At 33.4% G+C, this 19,742-nt stretch overlaps 1 protein-coding gene across 1 annotated transcript; it reads left to right on the top strand.

Annotated features, from left to right (window-relative positions):
* Window positions 1-13: 13 nt before the first annotated feature.
* LOC111036032 lies at window positions 14-18,877 on the top strand. Its single transcript, XM_022317915.1, has 5 exons — window positions 14-576; window positions 1,422-1,778; window positions 14,799-14,949; window positions 15,078-15,288; window positions 15,405-18,877. Exons 3-5 carry the CDS (start codon window positions 14,807-14,809, stop codon window positions 18,456-18,458), a joined length of 3,408 nt encoding a protein of 1,135 aa, XP_022173607.1. The 5' UTR covers window positions 14-576; window positions 1,422-1,778; window positions 14,799-14,806; the 3' UTR covers window positions 18,459-18,877.
* Window positions 18,878-19,742: the final 865 nt, after the last annotated feature.

The following is a 19,742-nucleotide window of genomic DNA, read 5'->3' as shown; positions in this document are numbered from 1 at the left end:
GTACATATTATTATTATTATGAATAATAATAATAATAATACGTATAAAATATAAATTACAACACGACGCCGTGTTTAGCCGTGTATTTACCGGCTGTTAATATCATTATTATTATTATTATTATTCGAACGCCGTAATAATTTCTCCGTCCGCACACCGCACCGCGGCCGCCATCGTAGTAACTTGTGTTGTTTTGGTACGCAGTACGCGCGCATTGTCCAATAGTGCAGTGACGCCAGTCGCCAGTGAGTGCACCACAAGTCACAACTGACTGTTTTGTCATGACGCGTACCCATGATAAAATTGTTGTCGGAGGAGAATATTATTATTATTATTATTATTATAATGTCACATTTTTATAGTTTGTACGACGCCAATATTCTACGATATACTCGCGTCGTTCCACGACGTGCACGCGATTTGATTTCAATTTTTTTTTTTTCATTTTCACATTTTAATTTCTCTTTTTGATTTTATACTAACTTAATTTTTAACTCGTCCACAGAGACGTTTTATGGTTTTTTTTTTTTTTCGTTATTTTCTATGCGCCGCGGCCGCGCTCGTTCCAACTCACTGGTAAGTATTCTTAAAAAAAAAATAGTTCAATTATTATTATTGTCCATATCGATATTATAACATTATTATTATGTACCTACCTTGTTTTATTACTGTGCCAACGATTATTCTAGATAATTCGTACGTATACAATTGCGTGCACACGTGTGGTCTTAAATTGTGTCGTTAAACATTGCTTCGCTGTGTGTTTGCATTTGATAAACGATATATATATTTTTTTGCGGTCATACGACCTACGCATTTCTCGAACAACCTCAAGGTCGGTCGTAATAACTACCTGGGACTCGAATTATTCATATTTTGTTTTAACTTTTTTCCATTGCTTTACGTATTGCTATGAAGTTCCATAATCATTAAATCTGTAGTGTATTTCAACTATTTGAATTAATATTTAAGATAATGTCAGATTACTGTTTGCTTAGTCTCTCTCGTCCATGCACGGGTGTACGACATACCAAATTTACATTTAGTAGATTAGCAGAAACAACCCTGTGTTGTTCCATATTGTATTGTTGAAGTGAATTCACCTATTATCAAGCTTTAAGTGAAGTTCATTACCCTTGTTGTTACATTGGCTAATTTATAATATTTCAATTTTTATGTAAGTTATGAGCCTGTAAATTGTTGTAATTTAAAAATGGTTTTAAATTGCATAAAAATGCAACATAGCGACACAGGTTATGTTCGGAACTTACAATTTAATAATAAGTGAATTCTTTCCAATGTTAAAAGTTACAAAACAAAGAAAGTTCTGCTAAACGTAAATTTGATATGTCCAGAGAGTGAGAAAACAAATGGTTAGCTGACATCCTCTAACCATTTTACGTTTGTTTTTGGTGTTTCAGTTTGATTAGTATTTGTTGGTCTCTGATTTATCATTTCGTATCGAGTAAAAGTTGTTTTGGAAACACACATTGAACTTATCTCTTGCTGTTGTATAGCTGCATCACGGTCGACAAATACCCAGCTACTACTTCTTCTGCAGTACTGCTACTACTAGGATTACCGCTACAATACTACTACTACTACAACAACACTTCTACAGTCTGTGAGAAAGCAAACATTAAGAAATCCTAGTTAATTTTATTTGGACATATACACTTGCCAAATTGGGCATTTAGTCATCACCATTTAATGCTCAGGATACACAAAGCTTGATAAGACGGCTTAGATAATAAATAATACCAATTAAGACAAATAAGGTAATTAACATACTATATCATCTACATTCTTTATAATATGATACAAAGATTTTAAGCTTTTCCCAATGAAATACTTAATATTAAATACAGCGTCCCTATTTTAAATATTTAGTTTAGGTATATACTATATGTTTTGAACTAAGAAACTATATTTGGTAAACATTAGTTTTTTAGTTTGTATTTTAATGGTTCCCTATTATTAATATTATCTCCTTATTCAATTTATAATATACCTTGAGATACCTCTAATCTATGCTAGGTGTTTCAAAAACAACATTAGTACCTACATAATGAAGTGATAATTACAAATTATATAATTATCGCTATACAATTTTATTTTGGTTATTTGTAACTGATAATTATTATTTTAAAAATTAAAAAAAAATTGAAAATTACTGACCATTCATCGGATCTAGTTCTTTCAAGTATTGCAGTTCAATATATTACACATTAATAAGTTATAACCCATTCTACTGTTCTACATCGAATTGAAGTGAATGGAGTCTAATATCAATATTTTATAGGTATAATATTAATATAAACAATATATTTTAATCATTTTATACAATATTAGAACCTACTTAATAAAGTAATAACTATAAATTATATATATTATTATTGCTCTAAAAAGTATTTGGTTACTACTTGTATGAAAACGACCAACCTTTTATCGGGGTCTAGTTCTTTCAAGCCTTTAAATTCAATTTAATGCCATTAATAACCAATAATTCTTCTGCTCTACATCAAATTGAAGTGAATAGAAACTTATTTCAAAATTTGAATGTAGGTAATTTATTTAAAACAATTTACACAAATATGACTCGCTACCTTGCTTATTAAATCTAGATAGGTACATCAACATTTTTAGAAAATCAAACATAAATGTTGCGCTAGTGATTTTCAAGCATTCTTTAGATTGAAGATCTGATGTATTAAGCAAATAGTTTCTATCTATGTACAAGCTAATTCGGTTCATAGATACGTTAAGATACGCATAGATACATACTTTATTATAATATAAAATTAATGATACAGAATACTGTACATTATATGAATTTGTTTGTGGGTATATAAATTGTATATGCTACTTGACTTTTCAAAATTATTTTTAGTCTAATATAATATTAAAAATATTTTTTACTTGTTGTTAAGTATAATACATCTTAGTATTAGGTATTGGGTAATTATCTCACCATAATGACTGAAATTCTGTAAATAAAAATTGGCCATACATACTCAGCTATTGTCCTGTGCCATTAATGAATCAACTGTGGTATTGATGTATATAATATGTTGATTTGAAGTATTTACTCTAGTTATTTACTTGGTAAAAATTTGTTACCACTGACCTTTAATCGTTAATCTGCACACATATTAAAGTATATTAAGTATGCTGAACAATTTAAGACTTATACTGAGTATTAAAATAAACAAACAAAAGTTATACAATTATCTTAGTCAATTTAAAATAAGAATACAAGTTATTTTTATACTTCCAGCTGTTTCATTTCAACTTTTTTTTGCTCTATTCAAAATGTGTTAAGTCAGTATTAGCTCATAGTGTTCTCATTTGGTCTTACATTATTGATTTAGAATACCTATCAATACTTTCTCTAATTTTTATTCCCTAGATTTCATCTTTTAACCTACAGTAATTAATGCTAGTTATTGAAAGTACTATAATATTATACCTAATTCAAGTGTTTGATTATTTTTAAGGTCATAAACAAATGTTATCAAGAAATGTAATTTAAGCATTAGGAGGTTATGTATATAGGATGTGGGCGTATTATGGTTATGAATTATGATACTAAAATACTTTGTTTTTTGTCCACATTGTAGTAGAATAATTGTTGTTGAATATTGAACTTGATAGTTAAATTGTAAATATATCATTGATAATTGCATCGTTGATTTCCATTCTACACTCATTTTGTACATTATGTCATACAATTTTTTTTCAATAGGCAGGTAGTTTAATTTTTAGTAATTATTTTATCAGTTAAAAATGATTTTATCTGAACTACTTGTATTAAATTAAAACTAAGGCTCAGAGTTCTCAACTTTCTACTGATGCTATGATATTATTACAAATTAATATTTTTTATAATAAAATTGGCATCACAGCAAAACAATAAAATAATGAAACGTCAAACCAAAATATTTTCAGATATCATAAGTCAAGCGTATAATAATATGTTATATGATTGCACCGTTAAAAAAATAAATATACTCCGATACTCGTATTTCGCATCTGAATATCGCCTCACGCGCTGAAGGTTGAAGCAGTGCAGGCGTCGAGTTCTTGCAGCAGTTCGAGTATCAATTGGAGGCTAAACCATCAGACACTCGTGTAGTTTGTAATTTTTAGAAGTTGAAGTGGCATTTCCCTTTATACATTTTGAATTAAATTATGTTGATTGTTAAAAGTACCTAGGCTTTAAATAAAGAACGGACTCATCTACAGAATATTGACATATACAATACTGACTCTCCGATCGATAATGTGGTAACTGGTAATCGACGTACCACTTAAATTGTGACACCCGTCGTCACTAGGTTCTAATAAATAATTTCAGTTAAGCTTAAGACTGCAGACGCCGCCGCCGTATTAGAGACAATACGCACGACGTAGTTGACATACCGACTACGCGCGGTCGGTGATATCGTTATTTAAACTAAAATTGAAATAGTTAATGATAAACTAAATGTGTCCTGAAAATTCTTCAATTTATAGGTACTTGATATTGGCTACTATTAAACATTTTTATGTTTTTAGTTTTTTTTTTTTTTTATTATTAATTTGTTTTGATTTTAGATAGATTAGATTAATGCTCAATAATCTAAATAAATAAACCAAATAATAAAGTTGCATTTAATATGACACTATTAAGGCCAGTTGTACCGTCTACGTTACACTTCGATTACGCTTAATCAGCTGATAACAGATTTTATAATCGGCCAAATCTGGCCGATTAAACTTCGGTTAACTTTAATCGGAGATGGTACAACTGGCCCTTATAAACGCATAAAAATACTCTTCTACTATTATAATCATGTAGGTATTGACAAAATATCGTCAATACTAGAAGTATTTGATTGTAAGTAAAAAAAAAAAAAAAATGAACCACAAAAATATACATAATTAAGATTAACATCAGTACTATTACTACTGTACGACATTTCATAATGGGTTATAATTTAGTATAATAGTTATTATAGGCTATACAGTGAAACTTCCATGTAACGAACTTTCCTTATTTTAACAAAATATTTTTGAGAAACTAATTTATTAACTTATATTTAACGACATTTTCTATAGGTAATACGTTTTTTTTTTTTTGTAGTTATCTACCCCATGAGATTTCATATGATGGAAGTTTCACTGTATTATTACAGCCAAGACTGATGTATTGACATCACCAAAATGTATTTTATTCATTACCTATGACAATATTATAGTTAGGTGATTATCGTAATTGTATTTTAACGACGAATATTACAATTTGAAATAGTCTACTACAATATTACACAATCTTATCTTAGAAATACTATGTTTGTATTGCTTCGATATGGTGCAAATTGTTTAAGTATTGTTACTCTAAGTCTAATGATCTACCTACTCATTAGTTAAGTGCTCGAGGATGTAATATTTGTGTTACTTCGTTATTGAGAAATAAATCATTGCAAATCAATTATTGTTATAAATTAAGGATTTGTTCGTGTTATTCTTAGGAGATAAAAACTGCAGTCTATTCTGTTTATTAAATCTTATTGATTATGAATACTTGATAGATTTGTTCACGTTATGGTACACTGACATATTTGATCTACCAACGTTCGACCAATATTAATTTTAATAATTATAAAGAAGACTCCTAGCGATTAAATTATTTGTATAGACCCAGTTTATTAGAAAAAATATGTACTATGATTTATGAATTATTATCAGCCAGTGCGGTGGTTAAGAAGATCGACTGTTGATGACGGCTAAAATCTGACGTCCCGCATTGTAATTAAGTAAAGGGAGGACGGTCCATATTAAAATAAAATCGAAATCCATTGAGGTACTTGTCCCACGTTTAATCATAAACCGAGCTACTTCGATACTACCTTAACAAAAATTATAGCAACACAATTAAGTATAAGTCATCATCTAATTTTAGTAATTAGGGAAAATTAATTGGAATGTAAAATTTCTGAAATATACCAACTATAATAAACAAAAGCGGGTAAGTGGATGTCGCTCTGCAGTATAGTAGGTTACAATAAAATTTGACTTCTAATAAAGATAATTAGGATGAACATACTAACCTTTTTTTTTTTGGGACTCAATTCACCTAGTACCTTTTTTCCCCCGGTATTAAACTTGCCGAGATATGGTAATTTGGGACCCAATTTACCAATCCCGTATGATTATTAACCCACTGTAATGGATAGTGTTAAATTTGAATATAAAATCATTGTCTACGAAAACGGTTCTGAGCAAAGTTGTCAGCGTATGATATTACTTAATATATTTTATATTATTATGATTCAAGTAATTTATTTTACTATAGTAATTAGTACTACAGTAGGTTAACTTCATTTTTGCTAAAAAATAAATCACATTTTAAAATTCCGTTGTCTGTATAAAATATAATAGTATACTCTAACATTTTCATACGCCTATAAGTAATTTTAAATTACAACAATTTAACAATACATTGTGATTAAAACCGTTATTTTTCGTGTTAATATGTAACTGTCCAAATTTGAACTTATAACTATTAAAAAAATTATGTCTGTATTTTTATTATTTTTCAACTCCTATTGCAACAATATATCAGAACTCTTGTATTCAATTGTCAAGCTTTTTGAACCTATAAACAACATTTTATTGACATTTATAGAAAAAAAAACTAGAAAAATTGTAAATGTCCATTAACAGTTTTAAATATATTGAAAATGTTCACAATTTTAGGATAAAATAAGCATGGTGTAAATTTCAATTATCTGTAGTTATTCGTTGTTGAATTACAACAAAATAAGAAAATTGCTATATGAGAAATGAAGCAAATATCCAATGTTTTCCAAAAGTTTCAATTTCAAACGTTCCATAAAAATGTAATTAGACTTTCAGGTAGAATTTTTTTTTTTGATAAAGGTATACAGACTTATAAGGAATATGTATTAAATTGAAAAATTTCGATTTAAAAAAAAATGTATGAATTTCTAACTAAAAATAATTAGCACATTTTTATGATTTTTACGTATTTTGACAAAATTCAAACTTTAAATGATTCTAAAAAAAAAAATGGGACTATGTATTTTTAATATTTTTCAACTGCCATTGTAACATTATATGATGGAAGCCTTATTATATTAAATGTTTAAGCTTCTTGACCCTATGAATAAACTTGTATCGACATAAAATAAAAGAAAACAAATAAAACTCGTCATTGTCTTACGCCTATAAATAGCTCAAAAAAAAGTCGCAATATTTGGAAAATATTATAGTGCATAGTAATTGATTAAATAAACATTCAGTGAAAATGTAATCTACATACAGTTATTTTTATTAAGTCCAACTGATTTTGAGTAAAAAATTTTAGTTTTTCTGCCGCTTTTGAAAACCATTAGGGATTTTTTACTTTTGATCCCCTGAAGTACTAACTCAATTCACTTTCCTACTAGAAAAGAGGCTGTTGAAGAATATTGAAGCATTTTTACTGTACCAAAACGTAATGACAGACAAAAATAAATTATTTTAAAAACATACATCGTTGTAAAATCAATACATTCATCCCTCCGCTCAGAATCTAAAGGCTTACAACATTCATCCTGTAGATGTATAAATTGTTAGTGGTACAATATTATAAAGGTGCTATGTTTACATATTAAAACGCTGAATATGATGATAATAATAATGTAGGTGTAATAGTTTGTAAAAAACACGAATTAATACGTAGCCACATACTTATCGTACCTACGGCCTATATACCAATATAATATTTACTATTACTATATTAGTAATCAAGCACGAATGTATGAATAAGAACTCATCTTGCGTTTGTCGCATTTTAAAAATCTGACGTTTGTAATATTATCATATATTTATACACTTAACGCGAATATAATATTTCGATTAAAATTAGATTAAACAACGTTTACGTATCTATACTATAGGTACGCTTAGTTTTTACTGTGTTATGTACCTACCTATACAGTTCGTTTTCTTGCTAATAATAATGCACATTGCACACTATTAGCGATTAGGTTATTGTGGGCATGTCCACAGCTATGCCACAAATATACCTATTATGATATTGTGTAATGCGCAAGACAAAACACAAGTACCTATTTTTTTTTTATACATCACCTACGCCGTCGTCGTGTTATGCGTGCATCAAATTTATTTTTTATCACTGATCTTTTTTTAATCGCCATTTGCCCAGAGTGTAAAACATATTTTTGCAGTGTGGTGGTTTTTTGTACGGAATTTAGTTGCGTTATTCTCTTGTTACTAGAACGGAACTTAGGCGAAGACAAACTATGCCCACGGGCATGTTTCATGAAACAATTAGATGGTTTTGAAGTTTAAAATGGATCATATTATAGATATAACTATTGATCTCACCTAAATACTATTATTTTCAAGTTTTAAGCGCAGTCGGTGAAACTAATCACCATATCTATTTTGAATATGACGGTACTATACAGTCAATAGTAATTTGCCCTCTTCATAAAGCAGCAGAACGATGTATTGAATGAGTGTGTGTTGTGTGTCTTATAATTAAAATAGTTCCTAAATTATTAAATACGACGGAGACCCGTTTATATCGATGTATTATAGACGTTGTACATGCATTTGTAGTACAAATGTTGTAGTATATAAGTGTCGCCCGTTTGGGCCGTCGGCGATGTTTCCCCGTTTTTCCAGGCTCGAGACTGGCAACAGTTCTGGACGTCTTAAACACGCGTATTATTTTTTTTTTAAAACGGAGTGATTTTTCGCAGCATCTTGTCAACTTTAGACATACCTATATGCGTGGGAAAGTAATCCGTCGAAAAAGTAAGTATATTATACATGTGACAGGGTGAAATGATTTTTTTTTTTATGATGTGCAACATACAGTAATTGGTCTAAATGGACTTAAATGTTAGTATGTCTAACTGGGGTGCCGCGCCAATAGTACAACAATAATATGGTTGTTGATAGGTGTTAAGATGGGAGGAGTAAATGTATTATTCTAACTGAACACTTACAATACACGTATTGTATTACAAACAAATATTTATTTAAAGATACATGCTTGTAATTCATTATGAAGTCAACGTTATTATTTTTATGGATGTTAAAAGGTGATTTTTTATTTTTGTCAGTGATGTTATTACATTTTACACCCGACCGTCGTTACAACAGCTACCGAACTGCACTGAGTAGACAGTAGTTACAACACCACTAGTTTATTTATAGCCGTTGAAAGTTTTTTATAATAATGTTAAACATACCAAAGTATTACTATCAAATTACCTTAAATATTTCGTCACCCCAAATAAAATGCTAAAAAAATAACGACAAAACTAGCTTAGGCAAAGAACGCATTAGCCGGTTTCGACCAAATTGATTTTTAATTATTTGTGATTCAAAATATTTAGACTTTTTGTGTTATTACTATTAACTTTATAATATACTTATTGTTATAACGTAATATTTTGATTGTTTTCCAATTGGATAACCTTGAAACTGTATGACAAAGTCCTTCATAAGCTTTTCATAATGTAATTAAAAAATTGATTTTGATATATTGACTGACTTTTGTTACCTATTTTGTTTTAATTCAGAAAAAAATAATCGTAAAAACTTAAAATACCCCACTTATATATACTTAAACTGCTGTCAATGTTATTTATTATAGTAAATTAAAGTTATTGATGTATGCATTTGAAAATGTTGAATTTTTTAGTCTTTTTTATTTGGTCAATGAAGTTAGTCACTTGAAAATCTAACAAGGTTACTTACATAAGTACCTATAAATGCGAATTGAAAATAAAAATTTAAATTATATTTTTGTTGTATAAAAACCTATATCTGGTGCTTGAACATCTCTTGTGTTTTTAGTGTTTTTACCATTGCGTATATTATTATTTTCTATAGGTACGCGCATATTTAAATCAATTTTAAGTTATTTATACCACTATAGCCTATGTACACCACCGTTTTCACTTCGGTACGTCGGTATTTATTTATTTAAGATAATATAATATAATACATCAGTTTGTGTGATAACTGATAAGGTAATTAGAAAATAGTTAAATATGTATATACTTATAAGTTATAACGTAGTGACATAACTAATAGTAATAACAGCTAGTTATAATATGTATGAAATATGCGATTTGTGTTTGGCAAAAATTGGTACGTGGGAGTAACTATATGTGGCATTGACTTATAAGTTAAATGCTAGTCACAATAATATAATAACATGACGTAACATTAAGGTTTTCATTATATAATATTATACGTTCTATACCAACGTGATATTTTCGGCAAAAATTAATTCAGCTTATATCATACAACAAATGCAACTATATAGTGTTTATAATCAATAGTATTACTCTCATAGATGAATAAATATTATAAAATACCCTGTTGTAAGGCTTCGTTGTAGGTATAATAAATATTATTCAATTCAAATTGAATACGTTCATTACAGCGATACTCAGTGTATATCTATTATCTGTAATGTCACTGAGTCAAAAAAATATTTTTTTTGGCAATGATTAAATTTGTATGGACTATAAAAATATTTTTAGGTTTGACTATCATTATTGAATAAATAGTATGTTGATTTTAATTCAGTGTGATGAATTATTTTCATTACTATTTTCAAAAATTCTACGTATAGACGTAGTTGTATAGTTGTATAATATTTGTACAGCAATTTGAAACATATTATAGTTTTTACGTATAAAGTATATTTAAATATTTAATATGAATCTAAAAAAATTACGTTTTCGTTTCCACCGAATCGTTTTTCTTCCAAAATATAGTTTGATATTTGAGACCCTCAAGTCATAATTCTGGATTTATGTTGTATGATATTCCGAAAACGATTTAATTATATTTCCGAATATAATACGTTTTTACCCATATTGTTTGGTCCAATTTTTATGGTAGTTTATGTAGAACGATACGTGTATTGCTAATCATTCCCCTCGCATATTTCAACGAATAGTACCTACTTACAAATCGCATCCTAATATAAATATAAAAATAAATTACAAGTGTTCAACTTAATATACGTACCTACATAAATAAACAACTCTAAATAAAATATCCTAAAAAATTTAGTTTAAATGCCAACGGCAATAGCAAATTTTAGTTCTAAAACTAAATAAGTAACTGTTATGAAACTAATAATATTACTTGTATCAAATATTTTAAGTTAAAAATTGGTAAAATAAATGTATTAAACATCGTGCATAGGCAGGTACACTTGGATTAAATACTACAGTTCAAAAATCGTACGAGACCAACAGATTATAATATAGAATATAATAATAATTTATTATGTATAGGTTTAATATCCTATGTATATTATGTATATTATATACCTATAATACCTTCACCGAAAAAATAAATATACGTCGTAGGTATATTATTTATCTAAGCGCCAAATGAGCTCGCTTTGTCGAATCGTATATTCGTTTCGATAGGTAACGGAAATTACAAAATGTACTATACATTAATTTTAATTAATAATATCTAAGTACATGAATATTTGTTAAGTGTCTATGACAGGTACTTCATTTCAGATTTTGAAAGAGTGGGACAACTGATTAAATTGGCCGACTTCATAATATTTAAAAAATTATGGTTGTCTATGTATATAATATTTATGGACCATCAATAAAATAATTTTTCGGAACAAAACATGTATGCAATCAAAATTAATAATGAAGTGATGATAAACAAAGAACATGAAGTGTTTCAATTTATCCAATTAAATAATAATATTGAAGACAGTAAAACATTAATTTGTTTACTTATCCGATAAGTTACCTATCAATAAGTTTAATGGAATAATAATATAAATCTATTTAAAAAAACAATTTAATTATTTAATTATTTGTATATTGAATACTGCAAAGTACTTATAAATTAATTTATAAATCTAAATATTAATACATTCAACTATTTTAACTTAATTTTTTTAACTATTTAATAGTTATACTGATCGGATGTCATCATGGTAGTCGCCAGTCGGCAATCGGTGTTCGATGTTATCAACACTAACAATTTGTTATAAATCCATGTATACCTATTTTAAGAATTTCTCTAGATATTCCACAGAAGACGTGTTTCGCGTACCTTATAACGAATGTCATAAGCCGAGGAACCAGCGTTTTCCAACATTTTAAGAAACCGTGAAATTATTTCTCTAAAAAAGAATATTATCTGGTTTCTGAGTACATATTGTATAAAATAGTAAATACAAATTTACAGAATTGCCGACTTTTTAAAATTTCTTAGAGTAGGGCATTTGCCGTAGTCTACCGACGCACCTGGTCCATGGTGGGGGGTTTAATCCCTCCTACTCCTCTCTCGAGCATACCCCTGTATGGCTGTATGTATTTAGGATGTAGGTATAGTGTTGCACATCACCGAGGTTTTGTGCTTTGTATTAATGTCTAAATTTGGTCTGAGATTGCTCGATTATGAATTATGACCGACTCATCAACCTTCGGGGCTCTTATACCTTGATCGATGTCACAAATGTATGCAGAGTTGTCTATTTGCATCTGTTTTTGTTAACTTTAAAATTGATAATTTTATTATGTCTCTGAGAGTTGAATAAATTGGAATTAGCACTGTTGAAACCAAGCTACAGAATGTTTATAATGTATAGGCATCTGTACATTAAAATCTTGTCAGTTAAAACAAAATCGAAAAGCGTTTAGGAAATTGTTTAGACCATAATATATCAACGGACATGTAGCGGTGTTGTCTATGTACTATATACTAAGTGTTCTATAAGCTTATAACTCATAAGACGTCCCAATTTTCAAACAGGTGTCTCTCGAAATTTTGCGATCAAATCGGGACTCTAAATGTACACTGAACATTCAGCTTTTGTCACAATTTACAACAAATTGTTGACATGTTTTTGCTGTAGACCTACGTTATAAAATATTGATGTACATAATAATATGTATTATTTAGTTTTTATTATATTGTGTATTAATATTTAATACAATTATTTATTAGCTTTTGTTATAACTTAAAAAATAATTTTTTTTATGGCTCATAAGCTAACTTACTACAAACATCTATAGTAAAAAAAAAAAACAAATCGATTAAGGCTCCTCCCCTATCCCTATGCGTCTGCAGCCATTAAAATGTTCATCCCGACTTTACGTGATTTCTATTTTGTCACTTCAAATGACTACTCTGTAAATTTTTTTGTTTTAAAAATTATTCCTTTAGTTACCTATAATAAATTGGCTTAAGAGTTATGAAATATATATTTTTCAAATTATTAATGTTATTTAGTAACACACGTCTCAAAAACAATCACAATTCATTTGATACGTAAAATAGTCTGCTTTCGTACTGCTTTACTCACCTTGGAGCTTAGGATATACCGATGTTATATATTTTGCACATGCAAACTGATCGAGTACGTAAAAAAAATGTTATTCTTTAATTGAAGTACAAGCTTCGATAAATTATAAAATATAGAAAAACCTTGAAGTATTAATTAGAACAAAAGTTACCCATTTTATTTTCTGTTTTTCTGTTACGCCTGCATGACTACATAAATAAATACATAATTAATAACTTTTCCAATAGCGGGGGGGGGGGGATACTAAGGACTAATGTCTGTAAAATATTTTAATTTACATCGAATATATAGTAAATAATATTAAATACCTACGTATACACGTCATTGTGATTTGTTATTTTATTATTTTCCTTTTACGGCGTTGTTTCCTAGTTATTTACTAAAAAAAATTACTATAACTAAAATAAATAACAATATTGATTTTTTGTATTAATTCAGCATTGAAAATAAACTTGTAACTGTTTTGTATTTCAATACTTAAATAAAATTAATTTCATAACTACTACCTAATTTTTGAAGGATCTTGAATTGTGGTGTTAGCTTGAAAATTAAACATTAGGACATTAGGTACCTAGTGTCATTTTGTCGATTCACAGCAGTACAGGTATATATTATAGGTATTAAATTTCTAACAAAAATATATAGTGTTCTAGTATATTTTAAATAGGTAGTAAAAAATATTTAATCTTATTAAATCAATAAAAAAAAAAAAAAAATGTTTTTTTTTCTAAATTATGTAAATATTACAATGTTTATTTGAGTATGAACTATGAAAGGCACAAAAAACGTGATATTAAATTTACACCATTTTTCGTATTGTAATTTTCAGGTCGTTATTGCGTCATAGGCGGAAATAGGCGATAGGGCTTTATGGTTAAACCCCCCAAAAAATGTCCATAGCCCCTTCAAACATTTCTTAAAGTGCTTGCTCAATAATATTAAAGCAGGGCTTTGACGCCGATCGTCATTGCTCAATATTTTGGTTATACGTACCAGTGGCGGCGGGATATAATACTATTTGAAGCAATATTGCTTCATAGCTTCAACATAGTAAATTATCATTTTGATGTAATAAAGGGGATGGTTGGTGGTAAAAATATTAAAAATGTACAATTTGCTTCAAAGACTCAAAAAGTTCGCTTCGCCACTGGCACGTATACAATACGTAATTGGCCGCCGTGTTTAAATAAATCTTACTTTGGTTAAAATGTACTCACATATTATATGTGCTAAAGTGCTGTTTGTTACATGCATAGTAATCAAGAAAAAAGTCGTATCCAATATCGTTGTAAACGATACGATAGTCGTATATATTGTTATCGAACAGATAAATAAAACATTGTATCATTCGTATCTGCTTTCAAATCGCATCTCTGTAACCACGAAAAATTGTTTTTAATTTTTTCAGTCATCATTATGAGTGTAATAATTAGATTACAAAATCTGCCTTGGGCGGCCAACGCCGCTGATATCAGGCAGTATTTCCGAGGGTTGTCGATACCCGAAGGTGGAGTTCATATCGTCGGCGGTGAAAAAGGCGACGTCTTCATCTCATTCAGGTAAACTTGCATAATAGTGTCATTAACGCAGTGATGTAAATCATTATTAGGTGTGTGCGAATCTAGTCTCGACGCGGCGTTAGCCTTTATTTCGTTATATTCTTATTGTTATTTCGACAATTTTACAGTACCGACGAAGACGCTAGACAGGCTATGCTTTCGGACGGCGGATGCATCAAAGACGTGCAGATCAGACTGCTGCTGAGCTCACGTAATGAAATGCAAAAAGTCATCGATACTGCACGACAACAAACCTTATACAATGCCTACATGCAGCAAAATTTGATGCAGCAGCCGCAGATCCCCATAGTCGGGTCGTTGCCACCGCTGACTGCTAAGGTATATAGTAATAGTATATATTTGTATCTGAATGAAGACAGCACCTACCCCGTTGTATGACAATAAGTTAATGTTTCTCTTTCGAAAGTTGCTATAATGTACATTTTTTCTCGTAGGTCTTACCACAGCCACAACAACAGGTGAGGCCCGACCGACTAAATCCACAGATGTTACGTAGACCCCCCTTAATGGATAACATGTCGGTACTTATGCCCCAAGACAAACAGCAACTGATGCAGCAACAGCTTTTGTCTCCAAAATCGTCGGAGAGTAGAGATCGCGACGATAAAAGTCACAAACGTGGTGACCGATCTCGATCGAAATCCCGAGAGCGGCGTTCAAAGTCGTCTCGTAGTGGAGGAAGTCGACGGGATAGATCGAGGTCTAGAGACCGGCGGCGACGGGACAGGAGCAGAGGAAGAGACAGGTCCAGGGACAGGTATCGCAGTGCAGATGGCAGGAACTCGACGAGCCGAGGAAGTGGAGGCAAATCGCAAAGATCACGGTCGCCGGCTGCCAACAAAGGGACGGACGGCACACAACAACTTCAAATCAATCCTTGGGCCTGTCAATATGATAATATGCAGCAACAGCCTGTAGCTATGGCAGTAGAAAACCATCAGCCAGCCACGATGATGAACAACGTAATGCCCGGCAACCTTGGAGGATTCGCGCAATTCAGGACGCCTCCCCAGCCACCTATCGTCCCCATAATTCCTCCGAATTCCTTTCATCAACAACAACAACAACAACAACAACAACAGCAACCGCCGTCGTTGATGAATATATGGACGTCGAGTGGCGGAAACCACTCACATCTGCAGCAACAGCCGTACGTCCCTGACAACGATTTTCGCTCAGGCGCATACGGCGGCGGGGGTGGTAGCGATGACGAGGACGATCGACAAACAGAGTTTGACAACAATTTCCATGGAAAGTATAATGAAAACTCCGGACCGACCATGAGGAGGGGACCGCCCGGACAAGATTTCCGTGAACAACGAGGGTTCGGGCCAAACCGAGGAGGTCCACCTAGATTTCACAAGCCGCAACAGGCCGTGCCACCTGTTGTGGGTCAACACAACCATGGTGGCGCGAGAGGTCAGCGACCATTCGACGAGTTTGGTAACGGCAGCGGTGAGCCGAGGTTCAACCATCAGCAGCAGCAACAGCCACCTAGGTATGGCGGTCACAACATCCCCGACGGTGGTGGCAGAGGCAGACAATCCAGGTTCAGCTCGATTAATGAAAATGGCAAGCCTTCCAGGTTCAATCAAGTACCACAGCAGCAGCCGCGCAACGATAATGACGAAGGCCGGTCCTCCGAATTCGACGAGTCCTGCAAGAGGATGCCTCCCCGATACAACGACCGGTACAGGTATGACGTTCGGAACGCGCAGGTCCCTCACTCCGAGGGCCTGTGTGTGGAGGTAAACAACATGTGCAACCCGTTCTCGTATGGCGACATCCGCAAACTGTTCGAAGGCATACACATTGATGGGTCGGCTATCAAGATCCAAAAGCACCGGCAGGGCGTGGCGTTCGTCCGGTTCGACAGCAACAACAATAAAAATTTAGCCATGAAGGTCAACGGGACCACCTACAAAGGCAACCACGTGGTGGTCAAACACCTGGACGACAAGGCATACGAGCGAGACAACACGGACGACCGACCGTATCCGAAAGCGACGGTGCCACCTGTAGTAGTGGACTTTGTGGACGACGATGACGACGACGACGACGTCGCAACTGACAAGCCGACGGTGTCGTCCGACAAAAAAAAATCAAACAAGTCCAAGACCGATGACGAAGGAAGCGACGGCGACGACGACAACGATGATCTAATAGTGTGCGAGAAAATCACGAACAAGGACGGAGTGTCTGTTGATGGCGGCAGCGAGGAACAACGGAAGGATCCGCCCACCAAATATCTGAAACTCAAACAGCTTCCGGTCACGGTTGCCGAGGAAGACGTAATGAACGAGTTCGACGGTGGCACCGACGTGCGCCGCGTGATTTTTTATCCGGACGGCGAGTTCATGGGCGCCGCGCTCGAGTTCACCAGCATGGATGCTGCTGAATCGGCGCTCAAGCGGCACGACTGCGTCTTGTTGGGCTCGACGCCGGTACCCGTGCTGCGGTGCACCTACAAGGAGTACTCTCAGATCAGGCGCAAATCCGACGGTGCCGGCGCCGGCGTCGACGACGACAGACGCTTTTCGAGCGACAACAGCAGCAGCAGCCGTCACCACCACCACAGCAGCAGCCACCATCATCACCACCACAGCGGTAGCAATCACCACCAACAGACGCATAATCATCCGGCGGCTGCGTCGTCTTCGCCGGTGGCGCCGCCGCCTCCGATCGTGTCGGGCTCTGCGCCTGTCATCCGTTCCAACTGCCTGTACGTGTACGGCTTGCCGACGACCGTCACCAACACGGACATCACTCAGTTCTTCTCCGACTCCGTTCTGCCCGACAAGATACACATCATGCTCAGCAAGTACGGCCGCCCGACCGGCGAGTCGTACTGCGAGTTCGGCACCGCGCAACAGGCGAACGCCGCCCTCGCCAAGAACCAAACCTACATGGGGCCGAACCTCGTGGCCGTGGAGCCCATCAACCGGTCGCTCATGATCCAGGCCATCACCAAGCCGATGCAGCAGCACTCCAACAGCCAACAGCCGGACTTGCAGTCTTGGGGCGGTGGTGGAGGACCGCCGTCCAGGCATCAGCAGCACCACCAAAGACCTCCACAGTCTCAGCAGTACGGCGGACCGTACGGCGGCGGCGGCGGCGGCGGTCGACCGCAGCACCAACAGTTTAACAACATGAACAACGGTGGGGGCCGCGGCGGCGGCGGCGGTTACACGCCCAGGATACGCGGTCCCGGACCCGGTCCGAACACCGGTCCCGACGGGTTCGGGCAGCCCGGGTGCGTGGTGGCCCTGGACAACGTGCCGTACCGGGCCGACGTCAAGCAGATCGTGAATTTCTTCGAAGGTTTCGAACTGCACAGCCAGAACGTGATCCGGCGGTTCAACGATTTCGGCAAGCCGACCGGCGAGGCGCGCGTCAACCTCAGGAACCCGCAGGATGCCGCTCGGGCTGTCCGGGAACTGCAGAATAAGACTATTTTCAACAGGCCGATCCAACTGACGCTCCTGTAAATAATTCCGTAACGATCGACAATGTCGTTGTCGTTGTTGTTGTTGTTGTTGTTGTTGTTATGGCGGCCTCGTGGACGTCATAATAATATGCGTGCGCGACGATGTAGCGTATATAACATTATATTTTACGTAATTCGTGTCAACCGTTTTCCCCATACTATTTTGCTAAATATAATTTTATTTTTTTGTAAAAAAATAAGAGATTTACTATTTGTATCGATTTTCTATTTATTTTGTTCGCTGTATTTTTACACTGTCGTAAACGTATAATTTTATTATAACGAATTGTAATTTAATTTAAACATGATGTATAAATATCTAATTTAATAATAATATATTACTTATGCGCATGTTTGCAGTACGAATACTATGAAATAAATATATATGTACCTATACCAATAAAATGAACCAAATTAAAATGTATTGTTCAACCTTATTACTTAATAAACTATACCTATGGCTATAAGTAACAATTTATAACAAAGATTGTATTATAATATTTTTTTTATTATTATTTAATATACCTTATATTGTAAGGATTTTTGGTAGATGCTGAAATGAGCGTTATCTACTTATATGTGGATCACCCTGCAGTGTTACGTATGATCATTTTAAAATACACCAAAAAGGTCATATAACTTACTAAAGAATAGTAATATCTATTAAAGCCGCTTACATATTGAGGCCCTAAATAATAATCTTACCTTTAAATTGTATAATAGGTGAAGTCACTCAAATATCAAAACTAACGGTTCACTATTGAAACTAGTGAACACAAATTTGCCAAGTCGTAAGGTTTGCGGATGCGACGTCCTCTTAATATGGAAACACTTTTCCCACCAATAGTCAGTGTAACAAGGGCGCCCATATTATGGGAGGCAAGGAAGGGACATGTCCCACCCTGGAAAATGTCGAAAATCTTAGAAAATTGTTTACTGTGATCAGAATCTATTTATTTAGATAAAATTAAAAAAATTAATTTAATTTATGAAAATCTATAATTTGTTAATGAAAAATTGGTTTATTTAGTTTGGCGAATCAGGTTATAACAACACACATTTTCTTTTTTATTCTATGGATAATTATCTATTCTTAAAATATTGTGCGTTGCCACAAACACTCTACGTATATGTGTATGTGTGTGTTTGTGTACACTATACACCCCCTAATATTCTATTTATGATCACAGATTTATATATAATTATAATTATATATATATGTAATAAAGAAATACGGAAACGGAATGTTTATTAGATATTTAATAAATAAATGTATTATATTTAT

This window comes from Myzus persicae, unplaced genomic scaffold, assembly GCF_001856785.1.
Source record: "Myzus persicae strain clone G006 unplaced genomic scaffold, MPER_G0061.0, whole genome shotgun sequence".
Classification (NCBI taxonomy): domain Eukaryota; kingdom Metazoa; phylum Arthropoda; class Insecta; order Hemiptera; family Aphididae; genus Myzus; species Myzus persicae.
This window is presented reverse-complemented; position numbering and strand designations above follow the sequence as displayed.

Excerpts from the sequence above, each read along its gene's own strand:
- LOC111036032 (XM_022317915.1), top strand. The coding sequence starts at position 14,807 with ATGAGTGTAATAATTAGATTACAAAATCTGCCTTGGGCGGCCAACGCC. Across the intron at positions 14,950-15,077 it reads GACGTCTTCATCTCATTCAG|TACCGACGAAGACGCTAGAC; the intron begins GTAAACTTGCAT and ends ACAATTTTACAG. Across the intron at positions 15,289-15,404 it reads TGCCACCGCTGACTGCTAAG|GTCTTACCACAGCCACAACA; the intron begins GTATATAGTAAT and ends TTTTTCTCGTAG.